This window comes from Malaclemys terrapin, chromosome 13 (assembly GCF_027887155.1).
Source record: "Malaclemys terrapin pileata isolate rMalTer1 chromosome 13, rMalTer1.hap1, whole genome shotgun sequence".
Lineage (NCBI taxonomy): Eukaryota > Metazoa > Chordata > Testudines > Emydidae > Malaclemys > Malaclemys terrapin.
The window spans coordinates 313,572-332,262 of NC_071517.1; the positions used below are offsets into that span (position 1 = coordinate 313,572).

General features: G+C 43.9%; 1 protein-coding gene across 1 annotated transcript in view; it reads left to right on the plus strand.

Moving 5' to 3' along the window:
• The window catches only part of FASN (fatty acid synthase), a 71,908-nt gene extending 60,018 nt beyond the window's left edge, over nt 1–11,890 (plus strand). The window contains exons 37-43 of the mRNA XM_054046566.1: nt 1,896–2,138; nt 5,955–6,143; nt 6,913–7,140; nt 7,602–7,822; nt 8,705–8,803; nt 8,911–9,162; nt 10,150–11,890. Of these exons, the coding sequence (XP_053902541.1) occupies nt 1,896–2,138; nt 5,955–6,143; nt 6,913–7,140; nt 7,602–7,822; nt 8,705–8,803; nt 8,911–9,162; nt 10,150–10,287 (1,370 nt within the window). The 3' untranslated portion in view covers nt 10,288–11,890. The remainder of the gene's footprint in view (nt 1–1,895; nt 2,139–5,954; nt 6,144–6,912; nt 7,141–7,601; nt 7,823–8,704; nt 8,804–8,910; nt 9,163–10,149) is intronic.
• The last annotated feature ends 6,801 nt before the right edge of the window (nt 11,891–18,691 follow it).

Below are 18,691 nucleotides of genomic sequence, written 5' to 3' on the forward strand. Positions count from 1 at the left end.
CATGTCCCTCTTCAGTCTTTTTCTTCTCCAGACTAAACCAAATTTTTGAATCTTTTTTTTTTTTCTCATAGATCATGTTTTCTAGACCTTTAATCAGTTTTGTTACTCTCCTCTGGACTTTCTCCTTTGTCCACATATTTCCCAAAGTCTGGTACTCAGAACTGGACACAGTACTCCAACTGAGGCCTAATGAGTGCGGAGTAGAGTGGAAGAATTACTTCTTGTGTCTGGCTTATAACACTCCTGTTAATACATCCCAGAATGATGTTTGCTTTTTTTCCTACAGTATTACATTGTTGACTCATATTTAGTTTATCCACAATAACTCCCCAATCTCTTTTAACAGTACTGTTCCTTAGTCAGTCATTTTCCATTTGTGTTCTGTGCAATTGATTATTCCTTTCTAAGTGTAGTACATTGCCTATATTGAATTTCATCCTATTTCTTTCAGGCCATTTTCCCAGTTTGTCAAGATCATTTTGAATTTTAATCTGGTCCTCCAAAGCGCTTGCAACTACTCCCAGCTTGGTATCATCCACAGCATTTATAAGCATACTCTCTATGCCATTATCTAAATCATTGATGAAGATATTGAATAGGACCAGATGCAGGACAGATACTTTTGGGACACACTCCATATGCCCTTACAGATTGACTGTGAACCATTTATAACTATGCTGGACCTTAAAGCAGGTTCATCTAGGCCAGTGGTCTCCAAAGTGGGGTGCTTCGGCAGTTCGGGCGGGAGTCCAAGCGGCTTTTTTTTTTTTTTTTTCTTCGGCAAAAATGAGCCAGCGTGGCAGGGGGTGCATGCTCAAAATTTTTTTACTGATAGGGGTGTGCGATCAAAAAAGTTTGGGACCACTGATCTAGGCTATCTTTCCCAAGTTTGAGAAGATCATGTAAGACCATATCAAAAACCTTACTATAGTCGAGATATACCACATCTACGGATGTCCTCTTATGCACAAGGGTTGTCAAAGAAGGATATTAGGTTGGTTTGACGTGATTTGTTCTTGATGACAAATCCATGTTAACTGTTACTTTTCACCTTTATCTTCTAGGTACTTAAAAAATGATTTTTTTGTTTTGTTTTGGTTTTGCTCCATTATCTTTCCTGGTTCCCAAGTTAAGCTGATTGGTCTAGAATTCCCTGGGTTGTCCATATTCCCCCTTTATAGGTTGGCACTATATTTGCCATTTTCTAGCCCTCTGGGATCTCTCCTATCCTCCATGAGTTCCAAAAGATAATCGCTAATGGCTCAGAGTTCTCTTCAGACAGTTACATCCTAGAATACTTAAGGATCTCATCTGGCCCTGCTGACTTGATGATGTCTAACTTGTCTAAGTAATTCTTAACTTCTTCTTTCCCTCTTTTAGTCTCAGATCCTACCCCATTTACCCTGATGTTCACTATGTTAGTCGTCCGATCACTGCTAATCTTTTTTGATGAAAACTGAAACAAAAAAGACATTTAATATTTCAGACATTGCTACATTTTCTGTCATTGTTTTTCCTTCCTCATTGAGCAATGGACCTACCTTGTCCTCATCTCCCTCTTGCTTCTAATGCATTTGTAAAATATTTATTTGTTACACTTTATGTTCCTAGCTAGTTTAATCTCGTTTTGTGACTTGGCCTTTCTAATTCTCTCTTCGTGGTTGTGTGGTGTGTGTTGTTGTTTTTTTTTTTTATTCCCCATACTTCTGTGACATTCATTAGACTTTCCCCAAGTCCTGCTTGTCCCTGCTACGTTTGCCCAGATTCTGACCCTTCACCCAGATTTTCAAGTGAATGAAGACACCTGCTCTGTTTTCTTTAGCTTTCCCCTCTCCCTGCTGCCATGTGCTCCAGTTATTCATTTAATGTGTTCTCTTTTCTGCCTTCTTTCGCAGGCCTGGCCGTGCAGTGGGGCGCCATTGGTGATGTGGGTGTTGTCTTGGAGACAATGGGCAGTAACGACACTGTGGTTGGTGGAACTCTTCCCCAGCGACTCAGCTCATGCCTGGAAGTTCTGGACCGCTTCCTGAATCAGCCTCATCCTGTCATGTCTAGTTTTGTTCTGGCAGAGAAGGTCTCAGTGAAGAGTGAAGGAAGCAGCCAGCGGGACCTTGTGGAGGCTGTTGCCCACATCCTGGGTAAATTAGATCATTAATAATTACAAACATTCTGTGATCAGAATTCTAGAAGCCACAACTTACTCTAGAATCTGCTATAGGAAGTGTATTGGTGAACATAAGAGAGGCCGTACCGGGTCAGACCAAAGGTCCATCTAGCCCAGTATCCTGTCTACCGACAGTGGCCAATGCCAGGTGCCCCAGAGGGAGTGAACCTAACAGGCAACGATCAAGTGATCTCTCTCCTGCCATCCATCTCCACCCTCTGACAGACAGAGGCTAGGGACACCATTCCTTACCCGTCCTGGCTAATAGCCATTAATGGACTTAACCACCATGAATTTATCCAGGTCTCTTTTAAACTCTGTTATAGTGCCAGCCACTGTCTGAAGGGAATTGTGTGCAGGTGTGCATCCTGCTCTGGTCCAAAAGCGTCTATTCACTCTCTAGAAGTATCTCTTTCTTATACAGCTGTGGGAGTGCTGCTTGTATCACTATTTTTATAGCACTGTGCATGTGCACAGAACTTCATAGTAGGGAAAAATGCACAAATTGAAGGCTAGACCTTAGATCCCAAGACTTCACAATATCGAGATGCATACAGATACAGTAGCAGCACAGGCTGTGGTCAGAGCTGACCTCACGGAACAGGTGGTGGGATTTTTCCCCGGGGGGGGGAGGGGAGGGTTAGAGGTAAATAATTGGGGGGTCTGAGGATGCCCTGGCCACCCAGGAACATTAGTCCCAGCTGGGGGTGGGGAGGAGAGGACGATGGAGACTGAGTTTTTCCCCCTCCCCCTTCCCTGGACGGAGGAGCCAGGGCTGGGTCCGGTCAAGCCCCAGAAACTTCCCCTGTCTGCAGGAACCTGGGGAAGGGGGGAGACTCAGTGGGATGGCTCCAACGGGGAGATGGAGGGCGGCAGATTGGGGGGGGGGGGGGGGTCCGGATGCATGGGGGTTGGGTGGACAGGGGGAGCAGCTCCCCGTACAGTGACACACACCCCCCACAGAGCACCTGGAACACACACTCTCTCTCCCCTGAGCCCCTTCTGTATCAGAAGCCCACCACACCCAGAACCCCCCCACCAAGTCCCCCAAATCCCCACCCTGCTGAGCCTCATCCCCTGCTTCAGAAGCCCCTGAAACCTGGACCCCCCCACACCCTAATGAGTCCAAACCAGCTGTACCCTGACCCTCCATCAAGCCCCACTTCCTCCCCCAACTGAGCCCTAACCACCTTCACCTCACCCACCCCCGCACTGCAGAGTCCCATTCACCGTGCACCCAGAACCCTGCACTGAGCCCCTGTGCACCCAGATTCCCCCCTGCACCTGGACCCTCACCGAGCTGCCCATACACAGATTGTGCCACGCAGAACCCTGGTACTCTTGAGGGAATTCTGCATTGAAACATTAAAAAAATTAAAATTCTGCAAAGTTCTGCATATTTTAATTGTCAAAATAACACAAACAATAATATTATCACACCATTTTCAATTATTTTGGTAATTTATTTCAAAATACTTGTCAGCAAATAATTGAAAATTGTGTGATTATATTGTGATGTTTTGACAAATAAAATTTGCAGAATTTTAAAATATTGTGCGCAGAATATTTAATTTTTTTGGCACAGAATATTTTATTTGTTGTGCAAAATTCCCTCAGGAGTAACACGGAGCAGGATTTGGTGTAGGAGGAAATGAGGTCAGAGATATAGGCAGGAGCCTTTATGAAAAGCCTTAAGGGTGAGGGGCTGAGAGGCTTGAACTGAATGCAGAAGAGTAGTCGTCAATGCAAAAATTCAAGGGAGAGAGAACATGGTTGGAGAGTATCAGAGGGGTAGCCGTGTTAGTCTGAATCTGTAAAAAGCAACAGAGGGTCCTGTAGCTAAAAGAGCTAATGTGACCCTGGGATGCATAAATGGGGATTTCCAGTAGGAGTAGCACGGTTATTTTATCTCTTTATTTGGCACTGGTGCGACCACTGCTGGAATATGGTGTCCAGTTCTGGTGCCCACAATTCAAGAAGAATGTTGGTAAATTGGAGAGGGTTCAGAGAAGAGCCATAAGCATAATTAAAGGATTAGAAAACATGTCTTATAGTGATCAACTAAAAGAGCTCAATCTATTTAGCTTAACAAAGAGAAGGTTAAGGGGTGACTTGAGTGGTCAGTAAGTATCTACATGGGGAACAAATATTTAATGGGCTATTCAATCTAGCAGAGAAAACTATAACACAATCCACTGTCTGGAAATTAAAGCTAGATATTTTCAGACTGGAAATAAGGTGTACATTTTCAATGGTGAGAGTAATTAACCATTAGTATTTACCAAGGTTTGTGGTAGATTCTCCATCATGATTTTGGGAAAGTCCTCTGGCCTGTTTTAAGGAGATCAGACTACATGATCCAATGGTCCCTCCTGGTCTTGGAATCTGTGAATGCTCAGCAGTGTTGAATGTTGTAAAAAGGGTTCAGGAGGATGAGAATGGGTGTCTGCCCTCTGGCCATTGACAGTGGAATGATGTTCATCCGTGCCACTAAAGTGGTTTCAGTCACATGTCTTAGCCTGAATCCAGATTATGCTGGGTCTAGGATATTAGCGTCAATTAGATGAGCTTGAAGTTGGCCTTTGGCTATTGTTTCTGTGAGCTTGCCCAGGAACGCAGTGTTTGATACTGGATGCTATTGGCTAGAACTGATAGGTCTATGGTGGCTTGCACTGTTATGTAAATGGACAACTAATCCAAACACCAGGTCCAGGGTGTGACCCAGCTATGGGGGATGGACTGTAGGTGACTTGTGAAAGTTCTAGGGAGCCAGTGAGGAGATGATTTGGGGGAACAGGAGTGTTGCATCTGCAATGACTAGGATATTTTACCAACTTGCTGGTAAGGTATAAGTGAGTTCCTCTAGTGAATACTTCAGTTTTTCTAGTGGTCTGTAAAATTAGCATAAAATATTAGCTTTGCTCTGTTTTCTAATATTAAATTAATTTTAATTAGCTTGTTTTAACTGAGGTACCTCTTTTGGCACCTAGCACATCATGGGTGCTGCCATAAACAAATACTACCACCCTCTGCTCAATATTTTTTGTAAACTATCCAGGAAGATATAAGAACTTGGACAAAAGTGTGAAGTACATTTGAGAAAAGTTTGCCCAGAGGTAATGATGGGTGAACTGAAGGAAGTGGATGGGGCTGCCCAAGAAGTGAGGCTTGAGAGAAAAGGTCATGGTACAGAGGATGGAGCCCTGGAAGATGCTAAATGGGGGAAAGAGGAGAAGAAGAGAAATTGCTGCAAGATGTTGAAGGGGCAGAAGGAGCAGGGTCCTTGGGTCCTTTGGACATTCATAGAACTTTCTACAATTTTGACTGGACTCTTTCTGCCCTGTGCTGATTGGCTGTTTGCTCCATCCTCCCCCCCCCCCCCCCCTCACCATTTCTTCACCTCAGCTTCATGCCACACCTGCTCCTCACCCATTCTTCCTCTCCCTTTTCTTCCCATTTAGCTGATCTCTCTCGTAAGTAAAACTGCAAATTAATAATAATTAAAAATCGTGGCACCAACATGTCATTTGCTGCCATGACATTATTAATTCTGCTGGTGTGTTAGGATAGGGGATGGGGTATTTGTCTATCTTGTCTATTTAGTTTGAGTTCTTCGAAGAAGGGATCATCTGCTGCTCTCTTTTTGTATGGTGCCTAGCACAGTGGGATCCTACTCTTGCTTGGCCTTTAGGCACTACCGTAATACCCATGTTAAATAATAATTGCAGGAACAGTCCAAAAAGTAGAAGGACATCAGTCTGTTTTTCAAACATCTGGTTCTTTTCATCAGGTGTCCGTGATGTGAGCAGTCTGAATGCTGAGAGCTCTCTGGCAGATCTAGGCTTGGACTCCCTGATGGGAGTGGAAGTGCGTCAGACCCTGGAGAGGGACTACGATATTGTCATGACTATGAGAGAGATTCGACTGCTTACAATTAATAAACTGCGAGAACTTTCCTCCAAGTCTGGAACAGCAGAGGGTACGTCATCTGAATTTGGCCTGGGGGGGACGGACGACTAGGGTCACTAAAATAGCCATTGGGGTCCATATACATTTAAAATAATAAACAGACTCCCATGCTGTCTCTTTCAATATGTAATGGTGAGAGCCTCTTAGTGACAGGTAATGGAATGGGGCCTGGTGTGAACTGATAGTATTGTAAGTAACAAGTGGGCATAGCACTGCCACTTAGAGCTGTGGTGCCCCAGTGGATTGGTCCAGCCAGTTATTGGCGGGGGGAGTGGCGGGGAGCATGGAAGTCCCTAAGAGAAGACCCAAGGCCAGGAGAAAGAAGCTTATTTTGTCTCCCATCTCCATTTCTCTGCTGCCTGATCACCAACACAGCTCAGACAGCTCTCCAGGTGCTCCCTAGATAGCGTCAGCAATGCGGATGCAGAGACCTAGCATCAAATAGCCTGAACCATGAACTAGCCTTTAGCAGCAGTATCAGTGTGGACAGGGAAATGACAAAGGCAGAAATTCAGAGGGAACAGCAAAATCCAAAGTCAGGCTTGTGGGGGAAGAGGTGGTGTCCTTTCTGAGTCCCCCTTCCTCAAGGTACTGGCAGAACATCCCCTCTGAGGCACCAAGCCTGAATTTCTATATGGATTACACTCACTGCCATTTAATGATCTAGTGAGCAAGAGGGCTAATCCAACGAGCCTTCGCTTCTCTGTGGGCTATGCTGCCTGTCCCACTAATCTGATCCTGACTATAACTGGCTTCTCCTGATGTGCTTTCCTTTAAAGAACTGAAACCATCCCTTCTGATGAAAGCTGGCCAGGCTGAGCACCCTGAATTGGACTTGAACAACCTGCTGGTGAATCCAGAAGGGCCAACAATCACCCGGCTCAATGAGGTACAGAGCACAGAACGCCCTCTTTTCCTCATTCACCCCATCGAAGGATCCATCACAGTTTTCCACACACTTGCCTCCAGACTCAGTATGCCCAGCTATGGACTCCAGTGCACAAAAGGTATCTGTATCCTTATTCATCTTGACTTTCTAAACCTCACTTGGTAGCTTTCATCATCACATAGAGGGCTTAGTTTCTGACCTCTGCACGCAGAGCTCCAAGCTTCAGTGACCCGTGACTGAGTCCACTTAGAAAAGTCACAAACATCCCCAGTTACATGGCAAAGAGAAATATCAGTGTAAATAGAAAATGCTTGAATGTGGAAGTGTGTTCTCACACAGGGAAGCCAGTATGCCAGAGTGATGGACAAGACTCTGCTCATCACTGATGCTGCTGGGGCACAATTACTTGTTTGGTCAGAAATATAGATTTAACCCTGGTCATAATCTATATAGAAATAAACTTTTAAAAGCGGTTGAGTGTTTCTAATGGAGCCATTACTAAGCTGGTAGAGATGTAACTTCATCTCTCACTCTGATTTCAACCTGTTCCTAACTCCCATATTTGCTTCCTCTTTCTAGCTGCTCCTCTGGACAGCATACAGAGCCTGGCAGCCTATTACATTGACTGTATGAAGCAGGTGCAGCCTGAGGGACCCTATCGCATTGCAGGATACTCCTTTGGAGCTTGTGTAGCCTTTGAAATGTGCTCCCAGCTGCAAGCTCAGCAGAACCCCTCCCATTCACTCAACAGCCTCTTCCTGTTTGATGGATCCCACTCCTATGTGGCAGCATACACTCAGGTAAGAGATTCCGGGGGAATCTTCAGAGACCATCCTGTCTCTCACCAATGTTAATGATTTGGGAGCCTTCCATGTGACCTGAGCGATTTTAAAAAATTGACAGACCCATCTTCCAGGAAAAAAAATAGCTGACAAGGAGGTGTAGGTGACTGTAAAACAGCAGCTCTGCTCCATGAGCTGACTGGGATGCAAGTGCTGATTCAGATGTCCTATAATAAATGGTGGAATTAGCCTGTTTGTTTCAAGGTGCTGAAGCCTCCAACATGTTCTTGTGCTGCAAGCAAGGGTCCTAACCTGGCTAGGACTCCTAGCACCCCCATATCCTCCCTTCTGGCTGGCATACAGCTCTCTAAAGGACCCCAAAATATTGGCAATTGGTCAGTCCCCCAGTAACATCCACGTGGAGATCACCTGTATTTTCTTCGTTTTGTTTCTGGGTTTGTTGTCCTGTTTGTATTCTCCCAAGCTTTTCAGTCACTTGCTGTCAAGTACAGGGCACCATACTATGTTATCTTATCTAATGAATCATAGAATCATAGAATATCAGAGTTGGAAGGGACCTCAAGAGGTCATCTAGTCCAACCCCCTGCTCAAAGCAGGACCAATTCCCAGCTAAATCATCCCAGCCAGGGCTTTGTCAAGCCGGGCCTTAAAAACCTCCAAGGAAGGAGACTCCACCACCTCCCTAGGTAACGCATTCCAGTGTTTCACCACCCTCCTAGTGAAATAGTTTTTCCTGATATCCAACCTGGACCTCCCCCACTGCAACTTGAGACCATTGCTCCTTGTTCTGTCATCTGCCACCACTGTTCTGTCATCTGCCACCACTCTGAGCAAGAGAGAGCTTCCCTTTTTGTATTAGTGACACTTTCTCTCTTCCAGAGCTACCGAGCCAAGCTGACCCCAGGAAATGAGGCTGAGGCAGAGACTGAAGCGTTGTGTGCCTTCATTCAGCAGTTCACAGGCACTGAATACAATAAGGTAATGTTCCTCCACTTATTATAGCTACAGGGAAATGCCTCTTGCACACAAGAAGAAGCTGGTAGCTGCACCTCACTTAGCAGTAAATTGTTCTTTACTGTCTACAGTTGCTGGAGACTCTTCTGCCTCTGCAAGACCTGGAAGCTCGTGTCAATGCTGCTGTGGATCTGATAACGCAGAGCCACAAAAACATCAACCGTGAAACTCTCAGTTTTGCTGCTGCTTCCTTTTACTACAAACTGAAGGCTGCTGACAAGTATGTGCCGGAGTCCAAGTATCATGGGAATGTGACGCTACTGAGGGCAAAGACCCACAACGAGTATGAAGAAGGCCTGGGTGGAGATTACAAGCTCTCAGAGGTTAGTTTAAGGAACAGTTCCAGGTATGAAGCTGCACTTTCCTAGTTGGGGGGCAGGAAGGAAGTGGCAGGAAGCCATATTCTTGCCTTCCCCAAAAAATATTTGCCTTGGGGGGGCAATAATTATGCAACTGTCTCTTCCTGAGAACTGAAGAGTCCCCAGAAAACAACATGCAGAGGAGACTGCACAGTTCTAGGCCAGTGTCAGTCTCAAAGGAGGCTGAGGTCCAGGAGAAGTTCTCACTCCAATTTTGAAGCATTTCCTTAACAGCAACCTACAGTTTCCACTACTAATTCCTATAGCTCCCAAAATGCACTCTGTGCTCTGAAGAGCTACTAGTCTGCAAACAAGTCAGTAGGAGGAGGGTTGAAGCAGAGACAACTTAAAACACTCTTTGCTTTTTAACCTTTGTGCATTCATTTTTAAAAATTATTCCCCCTTGATATAACATAAGACAGCAGGGAGGGGAAGAGAATTTATTGATCTTCTTTAAAAAAATAACCTTCCTCCTTCCTTTCCTCATTACAGCCCAGATGCTCTTCCCTTTTGGAACTTCTCATTTATTCCCCTTCCCACCGAGCGTTGTGTGATATGATTTTTATCATGCACTTAAGGAAAGTTAATTGCATGTGTTCCCACCCACCAAGAGACTATCCTTAAAATTACCATCTTTCTGAAAGTGTTTACATTCCCAACACAGCCAACTACACCAGCTTATTCCTTGCTGTGAGGGGAAAATGGATCCACTTCTACTGGGGCCCAAGGTAGGGGTCCTGCCCTCAACAGTGCATACATTGAAGCATTGAAATGAAAAGGTTATAGAGTCAGATCAGAGAATGGAACATGTCAGAAGCAAGAGACCTTCAACCTCACTCTTCTTTCTCAGACTTTCATGTCTTATAGCTAAGGCAGCAAGAATGTGGAACTAAAATGCTTTAGAATTCTGGATATAAAATTTTCTTCTTTTGTCTTTTTTGCCACGTGTAGGTCTGTGAGGGGAAAGTATCTGTCCATGTCATTGAAGGGGATCACCGTACCTTCTTGGAGGGAGCTGGTGTTGAGTCAATTATTGGAATCATGCACAGCTCACTGGCAGAGCCCCGGGTCAGTGTCCGAGAGGGTTAGTCCCTTTCTGCTCACCTTCTATCACTGGCCGAGAGAATTCCAGCAATATATCCCTTGTTACGACAGACCCCAAGGAACTCTTCCTGTAATCCAACATCCCATCTGCTCTGCAATCAGGTCTAGGAAGTCCTGCTGATGGATGTCTCTCTCCAGTGTTGTGACACTCTCACTCTACACTGCTACATGGACCTACATCCATGGCTACTTCCTACCCCTTTGGCAGCATGAAAAACAAACTTAGGAGTAGACTTCTTTTCTTGAGCTATGTATCATTTTGTTGTCTTAACAGTATTCCAAAGGATAAGTGATAGCACTTATTTACCAAGCCCAGTTAGCAAGGAGGGGAGCTGCAGCTGATTTTGGAGACATCTGTTGATCTGTGAAGAATCAGTCTGTAGTTAAGTTGGATAGAATTCCATTGAGGCTCTTGTAACTTTTTTTTATTTGAAATATTTTGCGTATTTATTGCATCAACTTCCCAGTTTTAATTTATCATTAATTTAAAGAAAACAAAACAAAACATACCTTGGAAGTTTGTATTCCTTCTACCAGGTGAAGTTGCCAATTTTGTTAAACCAAAATGCGTCTTTGCAGCAGTCTCTCCCCTCCTTGCTTCACAAAGAGAGAGAGGAGGGTCAGGGAGGGTCTCAAGATGCTGCTGTGCTAGGCACCTTAAGTTACTTGGGTTGATATACTTGTACAGCTGACCATAGGCAAATACCAAGTGTGGGCTGCACAAGGCCCTGTACTGGGATCCCTGCAACTTCAGGCCCCTCTCCCAGCATACACCTACCACTTCACCTTGTTTCTGACCCACCATTAGCCTCTCCATTCAACCATACACACTTTGAAAAAATTAACTCTGGGACTTTCACCCTCCCTAGTTCCTCATTGACAAGCACCATTATCTAATCCTCATGACCCCCTGCTCTCCCAGAACCAAAGCTCTGCAGTGGTTATAGCTGTCTGCCTAACACCCCTGCATATCTTATTTAGCACCAGGCCTGGCTAAGCCTAGGGCCATCCCTGTGTGCACACATCCTCTCCTCACTGAGACTGGAAATCCTACACGTTAGCCAAGTAATCAGTTCAGTGGCAAATTATTTTAAAAGATTTGATACCTTTTTAAAAGACATCTACACTTTAGAATCCAACACACCTTTTTCTTGCTTTTGCTACGCTGGATCTGTCTTTAGGAAAACCAGTGAATTCATGCTGTACCTATGATACAGAGGAAACACAATCAACTAGATTGGAGCCCTTGTGCTCTCAGAACTGCTTTATAATCCAGCTCGCCCACTAGATTATTTTGTCAATATTGGCACAGTCCAATGACAGGAGTTTCCCTGACTGCAACAGGTTCTGAGGTGGGGGCTCGGTTGGTTAAACCACCCTCTGTGGATGGCGGCTGAGTAACTGGTTTTAGTTTAATAAAATATTTTGTGTGGAAATTTGAAATGCAAACACAGTGTTGACTTAAAACATTTCCAAGTCAGTCTTGTTCTGTTTTTTTCATTTTTTACATACGTTTGGTAAAAATGCTGCTCTAGAGAGTGTCCTTTCCTCGTTGGCTCTCCTAAAATTAAATGAGAATTGATCTCTGGCTTGATGGCTTTTCTTTCTCTCTCCTCTTCTTCCCCTCGCCTTCTTATTTGTCAGTCATCCCGAATCTTCTATTTCTTGGTATAAAAATCCCTCCAAAACTTCTGCTGGCAAATATTGTTGGAAGGCTGTAAAGAAGATGTATGGTATTTTGGAACATCAAAACCTGTAGCTGTGATCTTAGTACCTCAGACAGGTGTAACCAAACTAAGAGTGGTCATTGGACACAAAAGTCCTAATCTTAGCTCTGACTCTGTGTTGGATAAATCATTAACCTCTCTGCCTCATTTTCCCCATCTGCAAAATGGGGCTCATAGCACTTGCTTCACAGGTCTGTTGTGAAGATTTATTAGACAATATGTGTAAATCACTTGGCCCATGCAAAATGCTGTTAAGTATTAATCACCTTCCTTATTAAGTGTGTGTGTGTAAGTAATTGCCAAGCCTTGACCCTACACTGAAAAGGAGAATGGGTCGATCACATAGTCACCTGTGTGTGACTAGAACGCCATAGTATTTCTGAGCACCATTCTTGAAAATCCAGGCACTAGGCAAGAAGTAGAACACAAAATGAAAGAGAAATTTTCAGTGATAAATGTTTAAAAATTATTGGCAGTTGCAGTGATCCAGGGGAGGGGGGAATTCTCACTGACATGGCCTGTACTGAAGATCTGGAAGAAGGAAGGTGACAAAACTTGAAATAACTTGGCAAATAGTGCTGAATTAACAGGAGTCTGAGCCAGAGTCTGTGTTGAAGGAAAGTGCTGCGATTCATAGATTCTAGGACTGGAAGGGACCTCGAGAGGTCATCGAGTCCAGTCCCCTGCCCTCATGGCAGGACTAAATACTGGCTAGACCATCCCTGATAGACATTTATCTAACCTACTCTTAAATATCTCCAGAGATGGAGATTCCACAACCTCCCTAGGCAATTTATTCCAGTGTTTAACCACCCTATTGTACAAAGGCAATTTAAATGACTAGTTCTGAATGAGTGGACAAGGCTAGAGCTAATTGCAGAGCTGTGTGCTAATTATTTCTAAAGTGACATAAATGTGCGTGGCCTCTCACAGACTGCTTGCAGCTACTGATTTAGTAGTAAGTACATCAAGAATGACCTATCAAACAATGGCAGACATGATCTTGAAGGAGAGAAATGGAAAAGTTTTGGTATTTATCCCAAAACGGTATTTTTTTCACATGTCTAAACTTCAGCTGCAGCTATAACACATTATCTTATTGGCTGCTGAATATAGTCTGCCAAAAATAACTTCTGAGAGCTTATATTGCCTAATGGTTCTCAATAAGCTATTGTGACAGATATATGGCTATTGTATTTTATTTGTGCAAAATCAAGCACTATTATTACACTTGCTTCTTTGAGAGTGGAAATTTCTGCCAGAGCCAAGTCTCCCAAGTGGAGAGTGACATTAAACTCTCAAAAGAGTTTGGATTCCAGTGCTTTCTCCCTGTACTATTGTGTGGACCTAGGAAGTGGAAGGCTGGGGAGTCAGAACTCTTGGCTGGTTATCTGAACTACCCGGAGAACAGTGCAATAGTTGAGGCTGTGGCAGCTGGAAAAATTTGCTACTGAAACCAGCTATGAACTTCCCCCTTTTCTCTAGCACATGGGGGGAGGGAGTTTCTGAGCTGGCCTACCTGGACACTATCACAATTGCCATGGTCTGTGGAACTGTATCCGTAGAAGATATAGGAGAAAAAGCCGCCATTGCAAATAATCATTGCTGAAAATAACCATCAGCAAATCTTACCCAATGAGTATTTCAACTATAAGCCAAAGTCATGTGCTGGAGAAGGAGGAAAGGGACTGAAAGATAGTTCAGCGAGAACACATTGCAGCAGAATGTATTTGTTGCTGTGAAATTTGGTCATATTGTGCTAGGAGCCCCGGTATAGAGAGAAAAAGAGAAGGCTATCACCTGGTACTTAGCGTGACATGGGACAGCCTGGGAGGGAGAGGTTCCCAAGAGATGCTGAAGGAGCAGCTAGAGAAGTAAAATGAACAACTGTTTCAGCAATTCAAAGAAGGGAAAGTATAGCGCAAGTGTGATGTATTATGCCAGAGATATCAAGAATGGGAAAAGGGGCATGCATTGGGTGTAGTTTTCACATGCAGAAGAATACAAGACCCTCTTTTGTGATTGGAGTATAGGCCTCCATATGACTATAATCTTTATATGATCAGGTTCTTTTAATTGCCACAAGTGTTGCTGTTATGTACCAAAATATAATTTTGTTGCTTAGTGCACTAGGTTAATGTGAGACACCACAGGATGGCAGACTGCTATTGCATACCCACATATGCAGCAGGAGGAAGTGACTGAATTCAACAACTTTTACCTACTCTGTAGTATTATAAATACTTTAGACTGGACAACTGCAATGCAATGGGGCTCCACTTTAAATCCACATGGAAACTATGGCTAGTGCAGAACATAGCACCCCATATAACAACTTACCATGAACATGTGACAGCAGCACTCAAGAGCTGCACTAGCCATACAGTGGCTTCTAGATAGAATTTAAGGTGGTGATTCTGACACACAAAGCCCTAACTTACCTGGGATCCTCTTAGAAAAGAGACTCTCTCCCTGGGACATACGTCTGAAGCTGAGGACAACAAAAGGAACTCAAGTTAACCTTTCCCCAATCCAGTATAAAAGGGGGCTGCTAGCAGAGGTTTTTTTTTTTTTTTTGTGATGTCGCTTTTTTGGAATATGCTCTCCTTGGTCTAAAATAACTAGAATATATTGAACTTCCAGTGCAGATGACCAGGTCATACTATCACCCAAACAAGACACCTTCCAGAGAAATGTACACCTACAGACTTTAAAGGTCTGCCTGGGAACAATACAAGTCCTATGGTCGTAGGCTATAATTAGCAGCACAGGGAGAAGATTTCAGATTGTAGAAGGCTCTTTAACATGTGCCAATGGCTAGATGCTGACACTAGATAAATTCAGGCCAGAAATACAGTAGATATTTTTTTAATAGTGGAATTAACCACTGGAACAATTTACGAAAGGGGGTAGTGGATTCTCCTTCACTTGAAGTCTAAGTTGAAATTGGATGTCTTTCTAAAAACAGGTTCTCAAACTTTTTTTGTTGATGGACCCCTTTTCAAATGCAATGTTAATCTTGGTCCCCAACTGAGAAACTGGCTGACAAAAGTATAGGTGTACTTCATATAAACGTGTATTGTTAGTAATGCTTTAAGACAGTGGTTCTCAAACTGGGTTGGGATCCCAAAGTGGGTCACGACCCTTTTTAATGGGGTCATGAGGGCTGGCTTTAGACTTCCTGGGGCCTAAGCTGAAGGGCTTCAGCCCTAGGTGGCAGGGGTCCTCAGGTTATAGGCCCCCTGCTTGTTGCTGAAACCCTTGGGCTTTGCCCCCCCCACCCCCAGGGTTGTGTAGTAATTTTTGTTGTCAGAAGGGGGTTGCGGTGCAATGAAGTTTGAGAACCCCCGCTTTAAGAAAAAGTATAAGAGTAATTACAGATATCAGTGACATGGGTGTGCATGTCTTACTGCAGAGTGTATCTATTCTTGGTGTGATGGTTGACAAGCAAACTCGTATATCATTCTACACTTCCAGTCGGGACCTGAACTTTGTCTTCATAGCTGTCATGGCAGAGAATGATGCGTCACATATATATGTTTTTGGGAAAGGTAGCAACACTTTCATTGCTTCTGTAACTAAAACTGTGTACTCCACAGCAACAGTTAGCCAAAACTGGCAAGATGTCTGTTCCTGAAACTTAATTTTTACAATAGGTTGAACAGCTTCTGTTCTGCTTTTCCACTCAAATGGCAAGATGATATAGCAAAAGTTGAGAACAGAGCCTGAATCCAATCATATTTCTCCATGTTTATATATTTAAAGTAAACACTGAAGTATTCTGACAAAGTTGAAAAATGAGCAACAATCCTGTCTTTCACACAGTCAATTGTCATGCTGTTTGGATCCAGAAATTCTGTCAGTAGTGGCAGATTCCACTGCTCAGTCTAGTTTTCTAAATATTTTCTTCTGAAATGCTGCAATCTTGTCACTTACCTCAAGTATGGTTGTATCGCCCCCTTGTGGGGACAAGTTCAGTGCATTCAACAAGTTAAAAATGTCTGCGAAGTATGCAAGCGTCCCGAGCCATATTCGGCCAGAACAGTTTGTGGTGATTGTTGGATTGTGCACAGAAAACAAAACCAGCAGCTCTTTGCCAAGCTCAAAAACTCTTTCTAACACGCCGCTGAGAAATAGCCAACGCACTTTCATATGAAACTCTAATTTGTCATGTCCTGCATCCATTTCTAAACAGCTTTGCAAAAAGGTGTGAATGCAAAGGCCAGGACTTTACAAAATTGAATTTAGCACATCATGTAATTTGGGTTCCATTTTCTTTGATGCAATGGCCTTGTGATGCAACATACAGTGTGTTACAACTACCTGTGGGTTTATGGCTTGTATTCTTGTTACAACATCATTCCTATTGTCTGTAATAGCGGCAGCACAGTTCATGAAAACAGCAACACACTTCAGCAATTCAGCTTTCATAAAATCATCCAATAATTTGAATATTTCCTGATCTGTTATCTGTTTTGGTAACTCCTGACAAAAAAGAAAATCTTCCAAAATATCCCCCCAGCCAAACATAACAAACAAAAACTAATAATTGTTCTGCATTACCAACATTGGTTGTCTCATCAAGCTGAACTGCAAAATGTTCACATATATGTAGCCTTTCAATTAGTTGGCGTTTTACATCATTTGAAAGTTCTTCATTTCTCCTACTAACTGTGTTGTTAGAAAGGGGGATGGCCTTAAGAATCTTCGCTTACCAGCACGTCACACATTTTTAAAGCAGCTGGAAGAATCAGTTCTTCTCCAGTGGTATGGGATTTTTTATTCTTTGCAATCCGAAGTACTGTTAAGAAAGATGCTTTCAGATCCTTTTCCGGAACCATTGTTATGTTTGTCATTTGAGTTTTATTCGTCTTTCCTTTGTTGAAAAGTCTCTGGATTTATCTTTATACTCCAGGTGCCTTGTTGTGAGGTGTAGTTTCAAATTTGCTGATTTAATTGCTTCGTTTGATAGGATTTGTAAGCATACAATGCCTTGCGGTCATTCATTAATAAATTTTATAAAATCAATATAACTTCTATCAACTGTCTATTATTTGTTTCTTACTACTTAACTCTGGATTGTTCATGGCTTACTTCAATGCAACTAGCAGTACTAATATGAGGATTTTTTAAAAAACTTATCCATTTTCAATGTAATTTGCTCACACACTGTAAAAATATATTCCACTTCCACCTGCCAGAGCGCTCAGCCATCAAAAACACTGAGGTCATGTCTGATTTGCTGTCGCAAAGCAGTGAGATTTTTTTACGTTGATGCTTATACAATGTGAGTATTACGGCATTGTTCATGCACCATGGCATATGTTGTGTAAACAGAAATAGTAGATTTGTTAGTTTTAATCGTTAGATGATGCAGACATGCAGTAAGATTTTTTTATTTTTTCATAATATTTTTCAGTCTCAGGACCCCCTGGGGTCCTTGGAACCAAGTTTGAGAATCACTGTTCTAAAAGATAACACTCTACCTCAGCCGCAAGAGAGAGGTTTGATTACAGGATGATGTTATCTGACCTATGTTATGCAAAAGATCAGACGAGCTGGTCACGATGGTCGCTTCTAGTCTTAACAGCTAGGAAACCATCCTCCTCTACAAGAGTTAAGTCTGGAGCCAGGTCCCATACATGCTCTGAAGGTAAGTACAGCAGTTGGGACAAACCTCATAGAAACACTACATGTGCAGTGCTGTAGTCAAATATTATATGTGCTTAGGGACTTCTCAACAATGACTGCAGAGCACAATTAGGCCCCTATCTCCTAATCAACAAGAAAAAGAATATTCAGCTTCTGATGCTGGAGAGTGAAAACAAAACCAATACACACATCAAAAAGAAAGCAATAATTAGCTGATCCTCTAATACCACTTCTCCCCAAAAGGGCACTATGACAGGTACAACTGCCTGCAGGGCCAGCTTTGGCTTTTTTGCTGCCCCAGGCATAAAAGCCTCCCACCACGCCCTCCCCCTCCCCCCCCCCGCAGGGAGTGCAGCAGGGGAGGGCGCCGAGCCCACCGCGGCCCCGCTCTCCCCGGCGGCCGGAGCACCGGGGGGAGGGCGGCAAGCCCGGCTGGGGCCCCGCTCTCGCTGGGTGAGCACCGCCCCCCTCCAGGTGCCGCCCCAAGCACATGCTTGGAGGGCTGGTGCCTGGAGCCAGCCCTGACTGCCTGGGACTTGATGTCCCTGTTGTGTGAAGCTCTGCCAAGACCCTCTGTTAGACTCTTTGATAGGAAGATGAGTTGTGAATCTCAGCAACAGTGTTTGGTCATGGCAGTCAGAGGGCAAGTGGCAGCAGAGCTGGCGCTAGGCATAAGCAGACTAAGCAATTGCTTAGGTCCCCGAGCAGCTCAAGAGGGCCCTATTTGCTTTTTCAGTGGGGGGGGGGGATGACAAAATATTCCTGCTTAGGGCTCCTAATGGACTAGCATTGCAGCTGAATGCTATGTTCCGTAGCATGCAACTCCAGGAACATGATCCTATGCCTCCATCCGTGTGAGATTATGGGATAAAACACATCCTGTAGGCACCAAATTCAGAATGTCCCCTCAAATAAGGAGTAGGGCAGTGTTCACCATTCCCCACTCCATGTGTGAAGGGGAGACTCCCCTTCCCCACCCATACCCTCCTGGGGGGGCGTGACAGAACCCC